A 19590-nucleotide genomic window follows, 5' to 3' on the forward strand; every position below is an offset into this window, starting at 1 on the left:
TTCCATAAACAGTGGTCAAGTGATCGCTATAAATATAGAGGGAGCAAGAGATGGAGGCCTTCAGTGTTTAGTATACTCCTTAGCAATGCAAACTGAAACGTTCTCAGTGGCTCAGTGGTTAGCAGCATTGTTTCTTCACAGCACTGGGGTCCTCTGTACAAATCCAACCAAGGACAACATCAGCAAGGAGTTTGTATGTTCTCCACGTGTTTGTGTCGGTTTGGTTTCCTCCCACACCCTAAAAACTGATAGTTGAGGACAGTGATGATAATGTCTGTAAAGTGCTACAGAATATGATGGTGCCACATCAGCAAATGCATAATAAATCAAATAAATTGGTGCCTGCTGCCACCAAATCTTGCTACAAGTCTTTTGTGGTCACTCGAGTGTCCCTGGTGGTAGCCGGTGATGGCTTCTTTCTGCAACTTCCAAGTGGCATAATCAATCAGTGGTGGTTAAATTAGAATTTTCGAACTTCAGCTTCCAACTTTATCTATGGGAACATTTACATAACTTTGCTATCTTTTTACTTGTTTGTTCAAAAAAATTATCAGCTTATTTTCTGGACTACTCTCTTGAGACCTAAGATTATTACTGTAGTAGAAGCCATCGTACAAGAGGAATGTGCTAAGATTCCTCAAAAATGCTACTGGAAGCTGGTGGCTGGTTATGCATTATGTTTGCAGCAGGTCATATTAGCCAAATGTTGCTCTACTAAGTATTAAAGATGCTTGTACTGACATGGTGGAAAATTTTTGAGAATGCAGTACTCATCAAAACTGGCATTTTGCACTGAATTTGAAGAAACTACTTGTTATATTAGTTGTGTTGCACTGTTTAAATTGTTTTTATATCAATGGTTTAGCTAAAGTAGCTGAAAGTTTGTTAATTATGCTAATAAACCAAAATTGCAATAGGGGTTGAATAATTTCGATTATACAGTAACTGTACAAGTTAAAAGTCTCTAATCTAGATTCTAGAACAATTAGGTGATATATGCTGCTTATTAGCTTTATGCAAGTTGCACAGTTTAATAGAGGCAGAGTAGACAGAGACTTCAATTATTGCAGCATTTTACCTCCTCCTTGCTAAGAAAGTTTAATAAAATACCCTGAATATTTTTGCTAAAATGGAAATTACAATTACTTTTTTTTTTTTTTTTTTAAGTGGGAACTTGCTGATGAAGTTATTGGATCACAGCGGAATCAGCACTGATTCAACATTTCTCTCTTTCTCTAATGAGAGACGTGTAGAGGCATGGGTAATGTGAGGACGAGAGTGAAGGTTGTTTCGAACACAAAGGCCCCATCTTCAAGAGAACATTGCAGGTCTTAATGAAAGGGTGTTTTGTATTCAACACCCCTGATTCAGAAGAAGAACATTCCTCTTAAAGGGAACTTAAAGGGAACTTGCCAGGTCCCCCATGCCCTCCAATACAGCAGCATTCACTTAAGTATTAGCAAATTCCCTGTATAATGTTTTTTTCTGTAAAAATGAGGTTTAAAAAGCATTCATATTGTCCTCGTTTCCGATGCTAAGTACGGCTTTGATTAGTCGATAGGGTGTTAGTTATAGCATAATTTGCAGGAGCTGGCGTCATCGCGAGCCGCACATTTTGGCAGCATCACTGCACCTTGTAGCCAGGTCTCTGCTTCCTGGTTTCAGATGCGCAGTGCGCATGATCGAAAGTTCAGAAGCATCACTGCCCCTCTGCAGCTGGATGTGCACTTCCCACCTTTAAAGGGGTGAAAAGCGCATGACCAGAACTTCAGAAGATGGCTTCAGAACTTCCGGTCAGAGGCACTGCGCCTCTGAAGCCGGGAAGCATACACCCGGCAATAATAGCACAGTGACGCTACTGAAATGTGTGGCGCCAGCTCCTGAAAAATTATGTCATCATGCCCACAGGGCCGTGAAAACATGGAGAGAGGACTGATTAGTCTGGGGAAACTAACACCCCATTGACTAGTCAAAGACCTAATTAGCATAAGAAACGGGGACAATATAAACTCATTTTTAAACCTAAATTAAAAGGAAAAACGTCATACAGGGCTGGTTAGGCTGGGAATTTACTCATACATTAGTAAATGCTGCTGGGTTGGAGGGCATGGGGGACCTGACAGGTTCCCTTTAAAAAGTCAGGAAAAATGTGTCAGGTGGGGTGTGCCTCAAAGAGTGCCCTATCACAAATTTTACTCTACTTAATGACTGGTGTAAGATTTCTGGGGGTTTGGAATGCCGCAATGTATCATGAATTAGACAAGCTGTGGTGTTGTTGGAAGCCGACATGGGTCCATATTAGAATTAATGACACTGAACCTACAATTTGACAACATTCAGATTAATCCAGAGGTCAATGATCAAAGACACTAGAACATCAACAACATGGTCTACATAGGGTTCATGACATGAGGGCTGCTGATCACCTTGTTGTTCATTGTTAGCCATGTTAACAACGCCTTTGGTGTAAGCATATGCATTCATTGTTCTGGTGGTACTGTTTGCCAATATCAATGGTTTGTACACTTGTATTTAGAATAGACTTCTGGTCTCAGGCCTTCCTCATGAATACCTTTCCAAAGTGCAAGGACTTTGTTAGCAGTAAGATGACCTCACATGACAACTGCCCAGGTTTGTAAAGATCCTTCACCATTTAATCCATTCTGGACCTTACAGCACCATCTTCAGGAGAGTGTCTATGTCAGCAGCCATGTGCATTTTCCTGGAGAACTCAAAGACTGTGACCTGATAGGATCTTACTATTATATGTAGGTGTTACAGAGATGGGCAACATATGGGCTATATTTGATTGCCTACTAACTTAATTGCTTAATTTTTAATGGGGTAAAAGGGGGGTGATTTGAACTTTAGAATTTTTTTTCCATATTTTTAAAAATATATTTTTTCCACTTTCAAGTATATTTGTAAATCCCTTAACCCATTACTTGCCAAATTAGAAATTTTCATTTTACGGATTTTTCAGAAAAGGGTGTCCCAATATTCAATTAAAAATGACAATGACATGATTTCCTATTTTGAAAACATTCATTTTACAAACACAACACAAAAAATTGGACCGAATTATAAAAAATTATAAAATCTTAGTTGCTAGAAGCAAAAGATTAAGCTTCCCCAAAAAAGGACATTGGTAGATAATGGGTTAAGGAGACTTGAAACTGCGATCATCTGATCACTTGTACTATACATAGCAGTGAATGACGCACCACCCTGCCAGTGTGTGTTAGGCCTCTTTCACACGTCAGTGTCTCCGGTACGTGTAGTGACAGTTTTCTCACGTACCGGAGACACTGACACACGTAGACCCATTTAAATGAATGGGTCTATGCACATGTGCGTGTTTTCACACGGACCGTATGTCCGTGCTGAAAACACATAGACATGTCCGTTTTTTACCGGCAGCACGGACCACAATACGGACAGCACACGTGCACACGGAGAACAGTGTGCACTCTCTTCCGTGTGCACGTACCGCCCGCAGGAGAGACAGCGCTACACTAAGCGCTGTCCCCCCCGCTGTGGTGCTGAAGGCGGAATTCATCTCTTCTCCCCCGCCGGAGAGAAGAGATGAAAGATCAAGTTTTTTTTTTTTTTTTTTGTGAAAAATAAATTTTGCATGTGCCCCCCGCCTCCCCCCTCAGTGCGCCGCCTGGCCCCTTGCCGAAGAAATACTCACCTAGCTCCCGCGATGTCTCCTCTGTCCTCTCTGCGCTGGCAGCTTCTCCTGTGTGAGCGGTCACGTGGTACCGCTCATTACAGTCAGGGAATATTCCTCCCCCCCCAAAAAAAAAAAAGATCTTTCATCTCTTCACTCCAACGAACGCTGGGGGAGAAGAGATGAATTCTGCCTTCAGCACCACATGCGGGGGGGACAGCGCTTAGTGTAGCGCTGTCTCTCCTGCACGGTCCGTGTGGTCCTCAGGCGGCACACGGGCGGCACACGGATGCCGCACGTGTGCCACACTGATGTGCCACTTGAGCACACGGACATACGGACACGGATATCTCCGGTACCGGAAATATCAGGACGTGTGAAAGAGGCCTTACATGCCACTGTCAGAGACTGACAGCAACATTTAACAGGTTAACAGCTGTGGGCTCCACTCCACCCGCTGCTGTTAAGGGCGAAAAAAAACGCAGCATGCTCATTAATTTTGCGGATTCTTTTTGCGTTTTTCACACTATTTAATGCATTGGGAAGCTCCGGAAAAAACGAGTCAAAAACGCATGAAGAATGCGCCAAAAACAGGTCAAAGACGCGAAAAAAATGCATGCGGATTTCTTGCAGAAAATGTCTGGTTTTGCTCAGGAAATTTCTGCAAGAAATCCTGAACGTGTGCACATAGCCTTACTCCCACCTCTAGTGCCAGAACCATTCCAGCAATGTCAGCACTGGCAGTCCCAGGGCTCGTGTGACATTGTTATGTCATGTAATCACTGAGGCCAATCAGCGCTGGCCTCCCTCTCCCCTCTTATATTCTTTTGTTCAAGAATAAATGTGGATTGTTGCCCACGGAAAAAAAATAGACATTCCGTTAAAATAAGTCCCAACTCATCTTTCGAAGTAAAAAATAATATAAGACCCTGTCTTATTTTCGGAAGAACGTGGTAGAAGAAAGTATGGGATAAAAAAAACAAGGGGCCAGTTTGTGGGACAATTTCATTTTAAAATGTTGGCAAACCTTAAAAGTCACAATAATAGCCAACATAACATGTTTTGCTGATTAAAAAAAGGAAAAATGGGCTTACCTCGTGTTTCAGGTCTATAGTAAAATCAGAAGTGGGTGGATCCTTAATCAGAATCTCAGCAAGCCTAGAAATGCCACAATAAAAAAAAGCACCTCATTAATACATAATGGAAACCGGGTCCACAAATAAACCTTCAAGAAGCTCTCCTCCTCCCATCAAAGTTTTTATTTTCTTAATATATTGCAATCATCATATTATACAGCACTGTGTCCTTACAGTTGCTCATTTTGGCCTTTCAACCAGCTAATTTTTCTCTGCTCTATGTAAAAATAGGAAATCTCTTGTTCCCTGCAGTTATCATTCCCCTCTTCAGCTCCTGACCCAGCTGCTCCCTCCTCCCCCCCACCGGGGACTTTTGCAGTGATGACCCATGACTCAAACAGGGAAAACTGACTTCCTGTTTCTACATAGAGCCTAGAAGGATTCAGCTAGTATGTTTTTAATCACATGATGTCTTAGACCTAAGGGTAAACTGAAGATTTACTAGGTAGAAAGGCAAAAAGAGCAATTGTAAGTACACAGTGTTATATAATATGATGACTGCAATATATAAACACCTTCACAACCTTTGACATGTACTCATGTCAGGGTCAGATAGGGATTCGTCATGCCGATTGTGTGGGGTACGGGAGATGTGCCTGCGAGATCAATGCAGTGAGCTCGTTAAAGTAGCGGTCACTGCCAGGAGCACTGCTCCGGGTAATTTAACCCTCTAAATTCTGTGATCAATACCGATCACAGCATTTAAAAGGTTGGGAGACGTGCTTCCTGTCACACCTCCTAAGTATTTCTGGCCAGATACATCTTTCTACAAAACTTTAATATGTAAAAACCCAATAATTGAAACCTACAACAAACGACACATCTGCTTCCAATCAGAGCATCATTAGCAACACGAATTGCTAATCCACTCACCACTCATACATTTATTTCATTATTTGCTGGCAGCACATTTTGTTATCGGCTTCATAGAGTTCTAAAAGTGTTTAGTCTCATTTAGACTTAAGTGGTCTAAGGTTCAAGTATTTTGAGCAACACTCAAAATACTTGATAAAATGAAAATCATTGTACTGCATGTAATAAAACATAGCTTTCTCTATAAACAGAAACTGACAAATCTGATTTTAACATAAAAAAAAAACAGTAAACGGAGACTGAAAATAATTTCTATTCTGCCCATAAAATCACATAAAATTATACCATAGGAAAGACCAAGAGCATCGTCCAACACAATTTTGTAAAGACATGGCTGTAATGGCCCTGTAATACTTATTACATTGATGCCTTTGGTGAAGAAATTCTCTTTAATCTTCTTTGATCACCATTTGAAGTTCTCTGATGATTAGATTTCGATGCACAAGGGCCGGATTGTGCACTGGGTCTTCTCCTCACTGTCTGTGATTTACCGCCTCTTCCACTTGCCTTGATTTTTGAATGACCTATGTCCTCTTCTTGAAATCTTGCACCAGCGCCATGACGACCCATCGTGACCTGTGATCATGTGACGATCTCACCGACAGGAGGGATTTACAATGCGCTTCTGGTAAGCGCGAGTTAAATACCGCTGTCAGAAATTGATAGCGGCACTTAACTAGTTAACAGCCGTGGGTGGATCGTGTTGTTGAGGGCACATGTCAGCTGTACAGATCAGCATGAAACAGGGGGAGTACGACATAGGCGTACTATTACGCCCGATGTCGGGAAGGGGTTAACTACCCCGACAATCAATTGTCCAGGGCTCACATACACAAGACTATTGGCAGAACCAGTCTAGAATGGCAGTTTCAGCTGACATGAGCTTAATGGATGTGGGATAGTTTGCACATGACTTAGAAAAACATCTCGTCCTTTATGGAATGGCACCAGAAGTCATAAGAGTCTGACAATAGATAGACCCAACACATACATCCAAGTAATAGTTTGAAAGTCAAAATGTACCAAAAGTTCACATAAATTGAGCATTACTTGAAGTGCAAAATAAATTTACAGTAAAAAAAAAATGTAGGACAAAATATTTCACTCTTAGCTTGGTAATACTATTAGATCTTTCTCTCTGCACCACTAGAAAAAAATATGAAAAATTTGGTTCAGCAAATATACAAATACGTCCAGAAGTACTTTGACAAGTTTTGACATTTTATATTATATATATATATATATATATATATATATATATATATATATATATATATATATATATATATACACACTCACCGGCCACTTTATCAGGTACACCTGTCCAACTTCTTGTTAACACTTAATTTCTAATCAGCCAATCACATGGCGGCAACTCAGTGCATTTAGGCATGTAGACATGGTCAAGACAATCTCCTGCAGTTCAAACCGAGCATCAGTATGGGGAAGAAAGGTGATTTGAGTGCCTTTGAACGTGGCATGGTTGTTGGTGCCAGAAGGGCTGGTCTGAGTATTTCAGAAACTGCTGATCTACTGGGATTTTCACGCACAACCATCTCTAGGGTTTACAGAGAATGGTCCGAAAAAGAAAAAAAATCCAGTGAGCGGCAGTTCTGTGGGCGGAAATGCCTTGTTGATGCCAGAGGTCAGAGGAGAATGGGCAGACTGGTTCGAGCTGATAGAAAGGCAACAGTGACTCAAATCGCCACCCGTTACAACCAAGGTAGGCCTAAGAGCATCTCTGAACGCACAGTGCGTCGAACTTTGAGGCAGATGGGCTACAGCAGCAGAAGACCACACCGGGTACCACTCCTTTCAGCTAAGAACAGGAAACTGAGGCTACAATTTGTACAAGCTCATCGAAATTGGACAGTAGAAGATTGGAAAAACGTTGCTTGGTCTGATGAGTCTCGATTTCTGCTGCGACATTCGGATGGTAGGGTCAGAATTTGGCGTAAACAACATGAAAGCATGCATCCATCCTGCCTTGTATGGAGCATCTTTGGGATGTGCAGCCGACAAATCTGCGGCAACTGTGTGATGCCATCATGTCAATATGGACCAAAATCTCTGAGGAATGCTTCCAGCACCTTGTTGAATCTATGCCACGAAGAATTGAGGCAGTTCTGAAGGCAAAAGGGGGTCCAACCCGTTACTAGCATGGTGTACCTAATAAAGTGGCCGGTGAGTGTATATATATATATATATATATATATATATATATATATATATATATATATATATATGTGTATATATACATTTATATTATGTATATACATTTATTTTATTTATTTTTATATAGCGCTAACATATTCCGCAGCGCTTTACAGTTTGCACATATTATCTCTGTCCCCGATGGGGCTTACAATCTAAATTCCCTATCAGTATGTCTTTGAAATGTGGGAGGAAAACAGAGAACGTGGAGGAAACACACGCAAACACGGGGAGAACATACAAACTCCTTGTAGATGTTGTCCTTTGTGGGATTTGAACCCAGGACCCCAGCATTGCAAGGCTGCAGTGCTAACCACTGAGCCACCTTGCTGCCTTCTGTTTACCAAAACATATTCAAGATAGTTACATAATCAATATGGGCTTAAATGGTTAAAGTGCAGACTCTCAGCTTTAATTTGAGGGTATTCACATACTAATTGGAGAAAAGGTTTATGTATTACAGAGCTTTAATAAGTACCGTATATACTCAAATATAAGCCGTCTCCCTTAATTTTGCAACAAAAAACTGGGAAAACTTATTGACTCGAGTATAAGCCTAGGGTGGAAAATGCAGCAGCTACCGGTAAATGTCAAAAATAAAAATCGATACCAATAAAAGTAAAATTAATTGAGACATCAGTAGTTTAAGTGTTTTTGAATATCCATATTGAATCAGGAGCCCCATATAATGCTCCATACAGTTCATTATGGCCCCATAGATGCTCCATGCAGTTCTTTATGGCCCCATAGATGCCCCATATAATGCTCCATGCAGTTCATTATGGCCCCATAGATGCCCCATATAATGCTCCATGCAGTTCTTTATGGCCCCATAGATGCCCCATATAATGCTCCATGCAGTTCATTATGGCCCCATAGATGTCCCATATAATGCTCCATGCAGTTTTTTATGGCCCCATATAATGCTCCATGCAGTTCTTTATGGCCCCATAGATGCCCCATATAATGCTCCATGCAGTTCTTTATGGCCCCATAGATGCCCCATATAATGCTCCATGCAGTTCTTTATGGCCCCATAGATGCTCCGTATAATGCTCCATACAGTTTATTATGGCCCCATAGATGCTCCATATAACATTGTGCCACATGTAATGCTGCTGCACTAAAAAAAAATAATAAATGACATACTCGCCTCTTGTCGCTGCCCGCTGCTCCTCAGCGTCCCGTCTCTCTGCACTGACTGTTCAGGCAGAGGGCGGCGTGCACACTAATACGTCATCGTGCCCTCTGACCTGAACAGTCAGTGCAGAGGACGTGCAAGACGGAGAGTGTCGGTGGAACGTGTAAAGGTGAATATGAAATACTCACCTGCTCCCGGCGCTCCTGACGCGGTCCCTGCATATCCCACGGTCTCCGGGAGCGCCAGCTTCTTCCTGTAGTGAGCAGTCACATGGTACCGCTCATTACAGTAATTAATATGCGGCTCCACCCCTATGGGAGTGGAGTCCATATTCATTACTTTAATGAGCGGTACCAGTGACCGCTGAACATAAGAAGCTGCCACGCCCAAAGATCGTGGGACATGCTGGGGCCGCGTCAGGAGCGCCGGGAGCAGGTGAGTATTTAACAGTCATCGCTCCCCCTCACCCGCCGACCATGACTCGAGTATAAGCCGAGAGGGGCACTTTCAGCCCATTTTTTTGGGCTGAAAATCTCGGCTTATACTCGAGTATATACGGTAGCTGCCTTTTTTCAAAGGACCAAAGGTAATTGGACAATTATCTCGATTAAGCAGGTAAAAGGTCTGAGGCTGATTCCAGGTGTGGTATTTGCATTTGGAAGCTATTGCTGTGAACCCAAAACATATGGTCAAATGAGCTCTCAATGGAAGTAAAACAGACCATTATAAGGCTGAAAAAAATCCATTGGAGAGAGAGCAGAAATGTTAGACATGGCCACATCAACAGTTTGGTACATTCTGCAAAAAATTGAGCTTGGGAATGTAAAAAGGCCTGGATGTCCATGGAACATGACAGTGGTGGATAATCAAATAATCCTTTGCATGGTGAATAAATACCCCTTCACAACATCCACCCAAATAAATAAAGAACACTCTCTAGAAAGTAGGTGTTTAAGTATCTAAGACTACAATAAAAAGACTTCATGAGAACAAATACAGAGGGTTCATCACAAGCTGCAAACCATTAATCACCCTTAAAAATAGAAAGGGCAGATTAGACTTTGACAAAAAAACACCTAATACACCAGCCCAGTTCTGGAAAAAGCATTATTTGGACTGATGAAACACCTGTACCAGATTGACAAGAAAAAGAAAATATGGAGAAGGCTCAAAACATCTCTTGATTTTCTGTACAACATAGTAGAGGCAGTGTGATGGGGCGGGAATGCATGGCTTCCATGGTACTGGGTCACTAGTGTTTATTGATGATGTTATTGAAGTCAGAAGCAGCTGGATGAATTCTGAAATGTACACAACGACACTTTCTGCTCAGACTCAATCAAAGCAAGCAATCAAAGCAAGGCTGATTGGACGCCGCTTCACAGTATAGACTGACAATGGCCCAAAACATACTGTGAAAGCAACACAGGAGTTCTCTAATGCAAAGAAGTGGAATATTCTGCAATGGCCGAGTCCATCACCAGATCTAAACCCCATCGAGTAGCATTTCACATGCTTAAGACAAAACTTAAGGAAGAAAGTCTAACAAACAAGCAACAATTGAAGTCACTGCAGTAAAGTCCTGGCACACCATCACAAAGGAGGAAACCCAGAATCCATGCCTTACAGACTTCAGGCAGTCATTGTCTGCAAAGCATTCTCTACATAGTAGTAAAAATGAACATTTCATTTATAATACAGTTAATTTGTCCAGTTACTTTTGAGCCTCTAAACTAAGAAGGCTTTGTAGAAAAATAGTTGCAATTCCTTAACATTTCAAAGGATGTTTTTGCTCAACCCTTTTAATTAAATCTGCAATAGGAAGGGGTCAGCAGAATGGCATACTTGGAGTAGATAGTGTGTAAAAGCGAAAAACCTTCGTAAATACCATGTAAAAAAAAAATCTAAAAAAACACGACTGACCATACAAAAATATTCTACAAAAAATATTTCCAAACAAAGCAAACATGAGAAATCAAATTAAATAACGAATTACTATACGGCGATACATACTGTAGGACTCAAAGGGTGCAAGTGACGGAGATAGATCAAATAACTACATCTAAGGAGGAACTTCGGCTAAACTTGCACAAAATCTCAAAGATGTAAACTGTAAATCATGGCTTTATTATGTCTCTTCGGAGTTGATTGCCTAAAATGTGCAATTATACATGCTACCTGGTTCCTCAGTAAGTTTGCATCCAAAAGGCACGCTGGTCCCAATAATTGTGACGTCAGCTGCACAGTGTTCATAATAAGACTTTCAGGTTTTTAAAGAAGTTGTCCACTACTATAAAAAAAAAAAATTTCATAAATCTTGCTATTATGTGCCACTGAAAACATCCACTGTGTTTATTTTAGCAATATTACCGTATATACTCGAGCATAAGCTGAGATTTTCAGCCCATTTTTTTAGGCTGAAAGTCCCCCTCTCGGCTTATACTCGAGTCATACCCAGGGGTCGGCAGGGGAGGGGGAGCGGGGGCTGTCTAATTATACTCACCTGCTCCTGGCGAGGTACCTGCAGGTCCCTGGCTCCCCAGCTTCTTCCTGTACTGAGCGGTCACATGGTACTGCTCATTACAGTAATGAATATGCGGCTCCACCTCCCATAGGGTGGAGCCGCATATTTATCACTGTAATGAGTGGCAACGGTGACAGCTCAATACAGGAAGAAGCTGCGGTGCCGGGGAAACAGGGACTGCACCGCGCCAGGAGCAGGTGAGTATAATGGGGAGGGGGAGAACTGCGCGATATTCACCTGCTCCTCGTTCCGGTGCCGCTCCATCTTCAGTGTCTTCTGCAGTGACGCTCAGGTCAGAGGGCGTGGTGACATGGTTAGTGCGCGCCCTCTGCCTGAATGTCAGTGCAGAAGACGCTGAAGATTGAGCGGCGCCGGAACGAAGTCAGGTAAATATTGAAAGTGCCGGGGCCTGAGCGACGGAGAGGTGAGTATGTGATTTTTTTTTTAATTGCAGCAACAGCAAATGGGGCAAGTGTCTATATGGAGCATCTTATGGGGCCATAACGTATGTGCAGCACTATATGGGGCAAGTGTCTGTATGGAGCATCTTATGGGGCCATAACGTTTGTGCAGCACTATATGGGGCAAGTGTCTATATGGAGTATCTTATGGGGCCATAACGTTTGTGCAGCATATGGGGCAAATATCTTTATGGAGCATCTTATGGGGCCATAATTAATGTTTGTGGAGCATTATATGGGGCAGGTGTCTGTATGGAGCATCTTATGGGGCCATAATCAAGGTTTGTGCAGCACTATATGGGGCAAATATCTTTATGGAGCATCTTATGGGGCCATAATCAACATTTGTGCAGCATTATATTGGGCAAATGTTTCTATGGAGCATCTTATGGGGCCATTATTAACCTTTATGCATGATTATATGGGGCATATTTTAATATGGAGCATCTTATGGGGCCATCATAAACTTTATGGAGCATTATATGGGGCTCCTGATTCAATATGGATATTCAAAAACACAACCTACTGATGTCTCAATTGATTTTACTTTTATTGGTATCTATTTTTACTTTTGACATTTACCGGTAGCTGCTGCATTTCCCACCCTAGGCTTATACTCGAGTCATTAAGTTTTCCCAGTTTTTTGTGGCAAAATTAGGGGGGTTGGCTTATACTTGGGTCGGCTTATACTCGAGTATATACGGTACCTTTTATCATGCTGTAGCAGCACATCTTCAGTGCTGGCTCCAGCTCTCATGGGGTTAATCGACAACTTCCTTTTTCCTGACTTATTGTGCTCTAATACTACAAGTTCCATGATGCATTGCACTGGCCTCTAAGTCCGAACATAGCACACCCACTCCAAAACACACCCAAACCCCTCCCTCCTCTCCCTCCATTATCTTCAAAAAGATTTGTGATGTCATTTCTGTCAAACCTCCTCTTTTACATTTGTCCAACCCACACTCCATTACACACAGATGATAGATAGATAGATAGATAGATAGATAGATAGATACAGAGATATATCTATATATCTATGTCTATTTCCATAGATATGTCCATATCCATGTTTCTAAACCTCTTCACCCCTGGAGCTTTTTTCATTTTTTCGTTTTCGTTTATCGCTCCCCTTCTTCCCAGAGCCATAATTTTTACGTCAATATGTGAGGGCTTATCTTTTGCGGGACAAGTTCTACTTTTGAACGACACCATTGGTTTTACCATGTCGTGTAACAGAAAATGTGAAAAAAATTCAAGCTGCGATGAAATTGCAAAAAAAGTGCAAATCCCACACTTGTTTTTTGCTTGGCTTTTTTGCTAGGTTCACTAAATGCTAAGGCTGTGTGCCCAAGTTGCGGATTTGATTACAGATCCGCAGCGTTTTTGCTGCTCGGAATTGCATCAAATCCGCAGTGTAGTGCACAACCAATGTAAGTCTATGGGAGCCGCTGACTTGTTGTGCACATGCTGCGGAAAAAGCCACAGCGAAACGCTTTTTTTTTTCTGCAGCATGTCACTTCTTTTGTGCGGAACTGCAGCGTTTCTGCAACCATAGACTTGCATAGAGTCGGGCACATCTGCAGCAAAACTGCAGATGTAAAAAAGATCTGCAGTTTTGCTGCGGATGTGGGTCCGAGAAACGCTGCAGTTCGGGAGGAGGGAAGTGTGTGGGCGGTGACTGTGTGCGTGTATGTGTGTGCGGGCGGGGTCTGAGGGCTGTTCGGATTTGTGCGGGTGTGTGCGAGACTGCAGGTGTGTGCGAGACTGTGCGGGTGTGTGCGAGACTGTTCGGGTTTGTGGGGGACTGTTCGGGTGTGTGCGGGTCTGTGCGGGGGGTCTTTGGGGGGGTGTGCAGGCATCATCCGACGGGACTACAAGTACTCAGCATCCAATCTGCAGCTAATCCGGATATAATCAGGACAGTGGACACGCACTCTAAACTAGCCATACATCTTTCAATAGATATATCTATCCATAGATATATCTATAGATAGATATATGAATAGACAGATGTATGCATCTATAGATCTATCTATATGTAGATCTGTCTATCCATCTCATCTGTCTAGCTATCTGTGTGTGTAATGGAGTGTGGGTTGGACAAATGTAAAAGAGGAGGTTGGACAATAATGACATCACAAATCTTTTTTATTGTTCAATAATACATCTTTACTGTATTTAGCTTTCAAAAACGCATCCAAAAAGGCATAAAAAAATGCACAAAAACCGCATCAAAACCGCGCAAAAACTGCATCAAAACCACACAAAAACTGCATCAAAAACGCATCAAAACCGAGCAATAAACACACCAATATCTGCATCAAAAATGCATCAAAACTGCACAAAAATACGCACCAAAAACTGCATTAAAACCGCGCAAAAACCGGACCAAAAAACGCATCAAAACCACGCAAAAACCGCACCAAAAAATGCATCAAAAATCATGCTAAAAATGTGCAAAAACGCATCAAAAACGCAGCTGCGTTTTCTGCCAGGAGATGCAGATTTTGTGCAGAAAATTGTGCACCCAAATCTGCAACGTGTGCAAGACAGCCTAAAACTGACCTGCCATTATGATTCTCCAGGTCATTACGAGTTCATAGACACCAAACATGTCTAGGTTATTTTTTATCTAACTGGTGAAAAAAAATTCCAAACTTTGCTAAAAAAAAAAAAAAATAATAATAATTGCGCCATTTTCCGATACCCGTAGCGTCTATATTTTCTGAGATATCGGGTTGGGTGAGGGCCAATTTTTTGAGTGCCGAGCTGACGTTTTTAATTATACCACTTTTGCGCAGATACTATCTTTTGATCGCCCGTTATTGCATTTTAATGCAATGTCGCGGCGACCAAAAAAACATAATTTTGGCTTTTGATTTTTTTTTCTTGCCATGCCGTTTAGCGATCATGTACATTTTTTTTTTATCAAAAACAGCTGACAAGTTGCGGCTTTGAAGCGGGCTCACCGCCGGAGCCCACTTCAAAGCGGGGGATACTGCCAGCTGACGTACTATTCCGTTTCAGTTTAATAAAAATTGGCGTGGGCTCCCGTGCAATTTTCTGCACCAGAGGGGGAAAGCCGACGGCCAATATTTGTAGCCCGGGAAGGTAATACCCATGGCCCCTCCGAGGCTATGAATATCAGCCCGCAGCTGTCTGCGTAGCCTTTATTGGCTATTAAAATAGGGGGACCCCCCACAAACGACGTGGCTCCGGCTACAAATAGCAGCCCCCAGCCGCCCCAGAAATGGCGCATCTGTAAGATGAACCAATTCCGGCACTTAGCCTCTCTCTTCCCACTCCCCTGTAGTGGTGGGATATGGGGTAATAAGGGGTTAATGTCACCTTGCTAATGTAAGGTGACATTAAGCCCGGTTAATAATAGAGAGGCGTCAATAAGACACCTATCCATTACACTGTGTTCCAAATTATTATGCAAATAATATTTCCTCATATTTTCTCTAAATTACCTATCTGAATTGCAGTCATTGTCATTTTCCAGTCATCTACTATTCTAGTATAATTGCAATGTTTTGGAACAAACTGCCTATGAAAACAGTATCTTTTAAAAAAAAAAAAATAAACACTCAAAATGCATGTTCCAAATTATTATGCATAGCAGAGTTTTCAACCTTTTTTTTAAATTTTGAACAAAAAAATGGTCAATTGTGAAGTTATAAGCATTATCAGCTTATTATAAAATGAAATCAAACAGTTTTAAAGTGAAAACTTTATTCTAGGTGATGTTACATTTGCACATAGGACCCCTTGTTCGAAAGAAGCTTCTGAACGCTCTCGTCCATTGAATTTGTCAGTTTTTGGATGGTTTCTGCTTCAATTGTTTTGCATGGGGACAGAATACCCTCCCAGAGCTGTTGCTTAGATGTGACCTGCCTCCCGCCATCATAGACACTCCTTTTGATGATGCTCCAGAGGTTCTCAATGGGGTTGAGGTCAGATGGTGGCCACACCATAAGTTTGTCCTCTTTTATGCCCATAGCAGCCAGAGATGCAGATGTGTTTTTTGCAGCATGAGACGGTGCATTATCATGCATGAAAATGATCTTGCTGCGGAAAGCACGGTTCTTCCTCTTGAACCATGGCAGGAAGTGTTGTTTTAGAAACTCCACATAGATTATGGAGTTCATCTTTACCCCTTCAGGGATCATAAAGGGGCCGATAATCTCTCTCACCATGATTCCAGCCCAAAACATTACTCCACCTCCTCCTTGTTGGCGCCTTAGCCGTGTTTTCATGGGGTGCCCATCAACCAGCCATCCTCCACTCCATCCATGTGGACCATCGAGCGTTGCACGGCACTCATCGGTGAACAATACAGTTTGGAAGTCAGTCTTCAAGTATCGTTTGGGCCACTGGAGCCGTTTCTGCTTGTGTGCAGTGGATAGAGGTGGTCGACAGGATGGCATACGCATAGCTGCAAACCTCTGAAAGACCCTGCACCTTGTTGTTCTGGGGACGTTGGAGGCACCAGCAGCTTCAAAAACTTGTCTGCTGCTATGACCAGGCATTTTTGCAGCTGCTCTTTTAACCTTACGCAATTGCCTGTTGGAAAGAGTCCTCAATTTTTCCTTATCAGCACGCCCACGTGTGTCCTGGGAATCAGCTACATACTTCTTGATTGTGCGATGATCACGATGAAGTGTCTTGGCAATGTTGATTGTAGTCATGCCTTGACCTAAATACTCCACAATTTGTTGCTTCTCAGCAGCCGACACATCCTTTTTCTTTCCCATTTTGGCAAAAAATGTAGGCCGCTTAATAATGTGGAACAGCCTTCTTAAGTAGTCTTGCCTTTATTTGGACACACCTGCCAAACTAATTTGCACAGGTATCTGCAATTGCTTTCAGTGATATAAAGAGCCCTGACACACATCACCATCAATGAGTGTAAATGACAAACAAAAAAATTCTAACCTTATCACTCCTAAACTCTTTGTGCATAATAATTTGGAACACAGTGTATTAATCCTACAGTAGTGAAAGGGTTAAAGAAAAAATTAAAGACACAGCGAGAAAAAAGTATTTTAATATTCTTAATTTAACCATACTTACCATACTCGATCGCCTGCAAAAAAATTAAAATAATAACCCGTATACTCCCAATCTGACGCAGTCCAATTAATAACGAGTGTCCCACGACAATCTCCCCTATAGAACAGTGACATCGGGTGATGTCACTGCTCTATAGACCTTCAGTGACACACTGACAGGAGACAATGGCTCCTGCAGTGCATCACTGAAGAGGTTACCTTAGTTCAGGGTATGGCAAAGCTGTGTGAGAATTTTCCCACACAGAAGTGCCACAAGTGAGACTAGGGACTATTTCTCACAGGGGTGGAGGAATACAGTGCGGAAGGATACCTTCCGTCATTGTATTCCTGGAGCCCCTGGAGAGCGGTCGCATCAGCTGATACTGCTGCTCTCCACGGGAGATCGTCGTGGGACACTCGTTTTAATTGGATATCGGCGGATCAGGGAGTATATTGTTTGTTTATTATTTTAATATTTTTTACAGTTGACAATGGCTTCGGGGATCAAGGTGACAAGGTGATGGTGAGTATGTACTTTATGTTTTATGTATTGTGTGTCTATATGTATGTTGTATGTATGTACTGTATGTACGTACTGTATGTGGTATGCTGTATGGTGCATGGTGCATGTTGTATGTCGCATGTTGCATGCTGCATGTTGTATGTCGCATGGTACATGTTGCATGGTGCATGTTACATGGCGCATGTTGTATGTCACATGTTGTATGTCGCATGTTGCATGTCGCATGGTGCATGTTGTATGTCGCATGGGGCATGTCGCATGCTGTACGTTGCATGTTACATGGTGCATGCTGCATGTCACATGGTGCATGTTGTATGTGTGTTGTATGTCTATATGTATGTTGTGTGCACTGTATGTGTGTAATGTATGTTGTATGTATGTTGTATGTACTGTATGTGTGTAATGTATGTTGTATGTATGTACTGTATATGTGTGTTTTTTTTACATTCAACACATTAGCCGGATGATGGGACTACTACTGTCCCATCATTGGCTAATGTGTCAATCACTGTTGCAGGCATAGCCCGAAGGGACTTGTAATCCCATCGGACGATGCCTGCACACAGAGACACACACCAATGACCCCCCCCGCCCAAAGCAGATCCACCGCACAGCCACGCAGACCCCCCGCCCGCACACCCCAGCACCGATATCAGATCCCAGCACCGCCAGCAGACCCACCGCGCAGACCCCCCGCGCACGCAGATCACAGCACCGGCCGCACATCCCAGCACAGCCAGCAGACCACCCCACCCGCAGATCCCAGCACAGCCCCGCACGCTGACCCCAGCACCGCCCACAGCCCAGTCACTCTTGATGAGTGACCGCTGTCTGTGGACACATCAATGACCCCCCGCCCAAAGCAGATCCACCGCACAGCCATGCAGACCCCCCGCCCGCACACCCCAGCACCGCCAGCAGATCCCAGCACCGCCAGCAGACCCACCGCACAGACCCCCCACGCACGCAGATCGCAGCACCGGCCGCACATCCCAGCACAGCCAGCAGACCGCCCCACCCGCAGATCCCAGCACAGCCCTGCACGCTGACCCCAGCACCGCCAACAGCCCAGTCACTCTTGATGAGTGACCGGTCTGTGGAGGCTGGGTTACACCTGCTGATGACGTCATGTCAATTTCCAGAGTCTGGAAATTTATGTGACGTCGGAGGAAATTAGCGGTGGCTGCAGCCTGGGGGTCACGTGACACGGACTCAGCCACTGGCATAGCACCGCTCACAGGTTAAAACGGCAACATAAAGTTTTTACAAAATTCATTAGGGGCCCCGGGGGGGGGATACATTGGGGGGGTTAATTGAAAGTAGTGGACGACCCCTTTAAGTTAACAGGTTTGCTCGATGAAAACCAGTTATCACTAGTGATTAGCGAGTATACTCATTGCTAGAGTTTGCCCGAGCACGCTCGGGTGGTCTCCGAGTATTTCTTACTGCTCAGAGATTTAGTTTTCCTTGCCACAGCTGCATGATTTGTGGCTGCTTGACAGCTTGAATACATGTGGGGATTCCCTAGCAACCAGCAACCCCCACATGTACTCAGGCTGGCTAGCAGCTGTAAATCATGCAGTTACAGAAACAGAAATTAAATCTCTGAGCAGTCACAAATACTCGGAGACCACCCGAGCATGCTTGGGAAAACCTGAGCAACGAGTACACTCGCTTATCACTAGTTCTCACCAATCGCAGGATAGGTATTAACTTACTGATGTAGTGGGAGTCCAATCACTGGAAGCCACACCTATCAGCAGAACGGGAAAGTTTTAACCATGACATATCCCTTATATCGAAGTTACAAAATGGAGCAGCAGGTTGAACGCCGCTCTATTCATTCTCTATGGCACTGCTAGAAAAAAGCCAAGAGCAGTACCAAGGGAATGAATGAATAAGTAGCTGAGCATGTGCCCTGTTGCTTTTTTCTATCAGTGATAAACGTGCCCCATTTTGATGATCGCTGCGGATCCCAGTGATCAGAG

At 43.0% G+C, this 19590-nt stretch overlaps 1 protein-coding gene across 1 annotated transcript in view; it reads right to left on the reverse strand.

Moving 5' to 3' along the window:
* Nucleotides 1-19590, reverse strand: part of B3GLCT (beta 3-glucosyltransferase) — a 530741-nt gene that overhangs the window by 114953 nt on the left and 396198 nt on the right. Inside the window, exon 8 of the mRNA XM_077298263.1 lies at nucleotides 4768-4831. Coding sequence (XP_077154378.1) covers nucleotides 4768-4831 — 64 coding nt within the window. The remainder of the gene's footprint in view (nucleotides 1-4767; nucleotides 4832-19590) is intronic.

This window comes from Ranitomeya variabilis, chromosome 3, assembly GCF_051348905.1.
Source record: "Ranitomeya variabilis isolate aRanVar5 chromosome 3, aRanVar5.hap1, whole genome shotgun sequence".
Taxonomy (NCBI): domain Eukaryota; kingdom Metazoa; phylum Chordata; class Amphibia; order Anura; family Dendrobatidae; genus Ranitomeya; species Ranitomeya variabilis.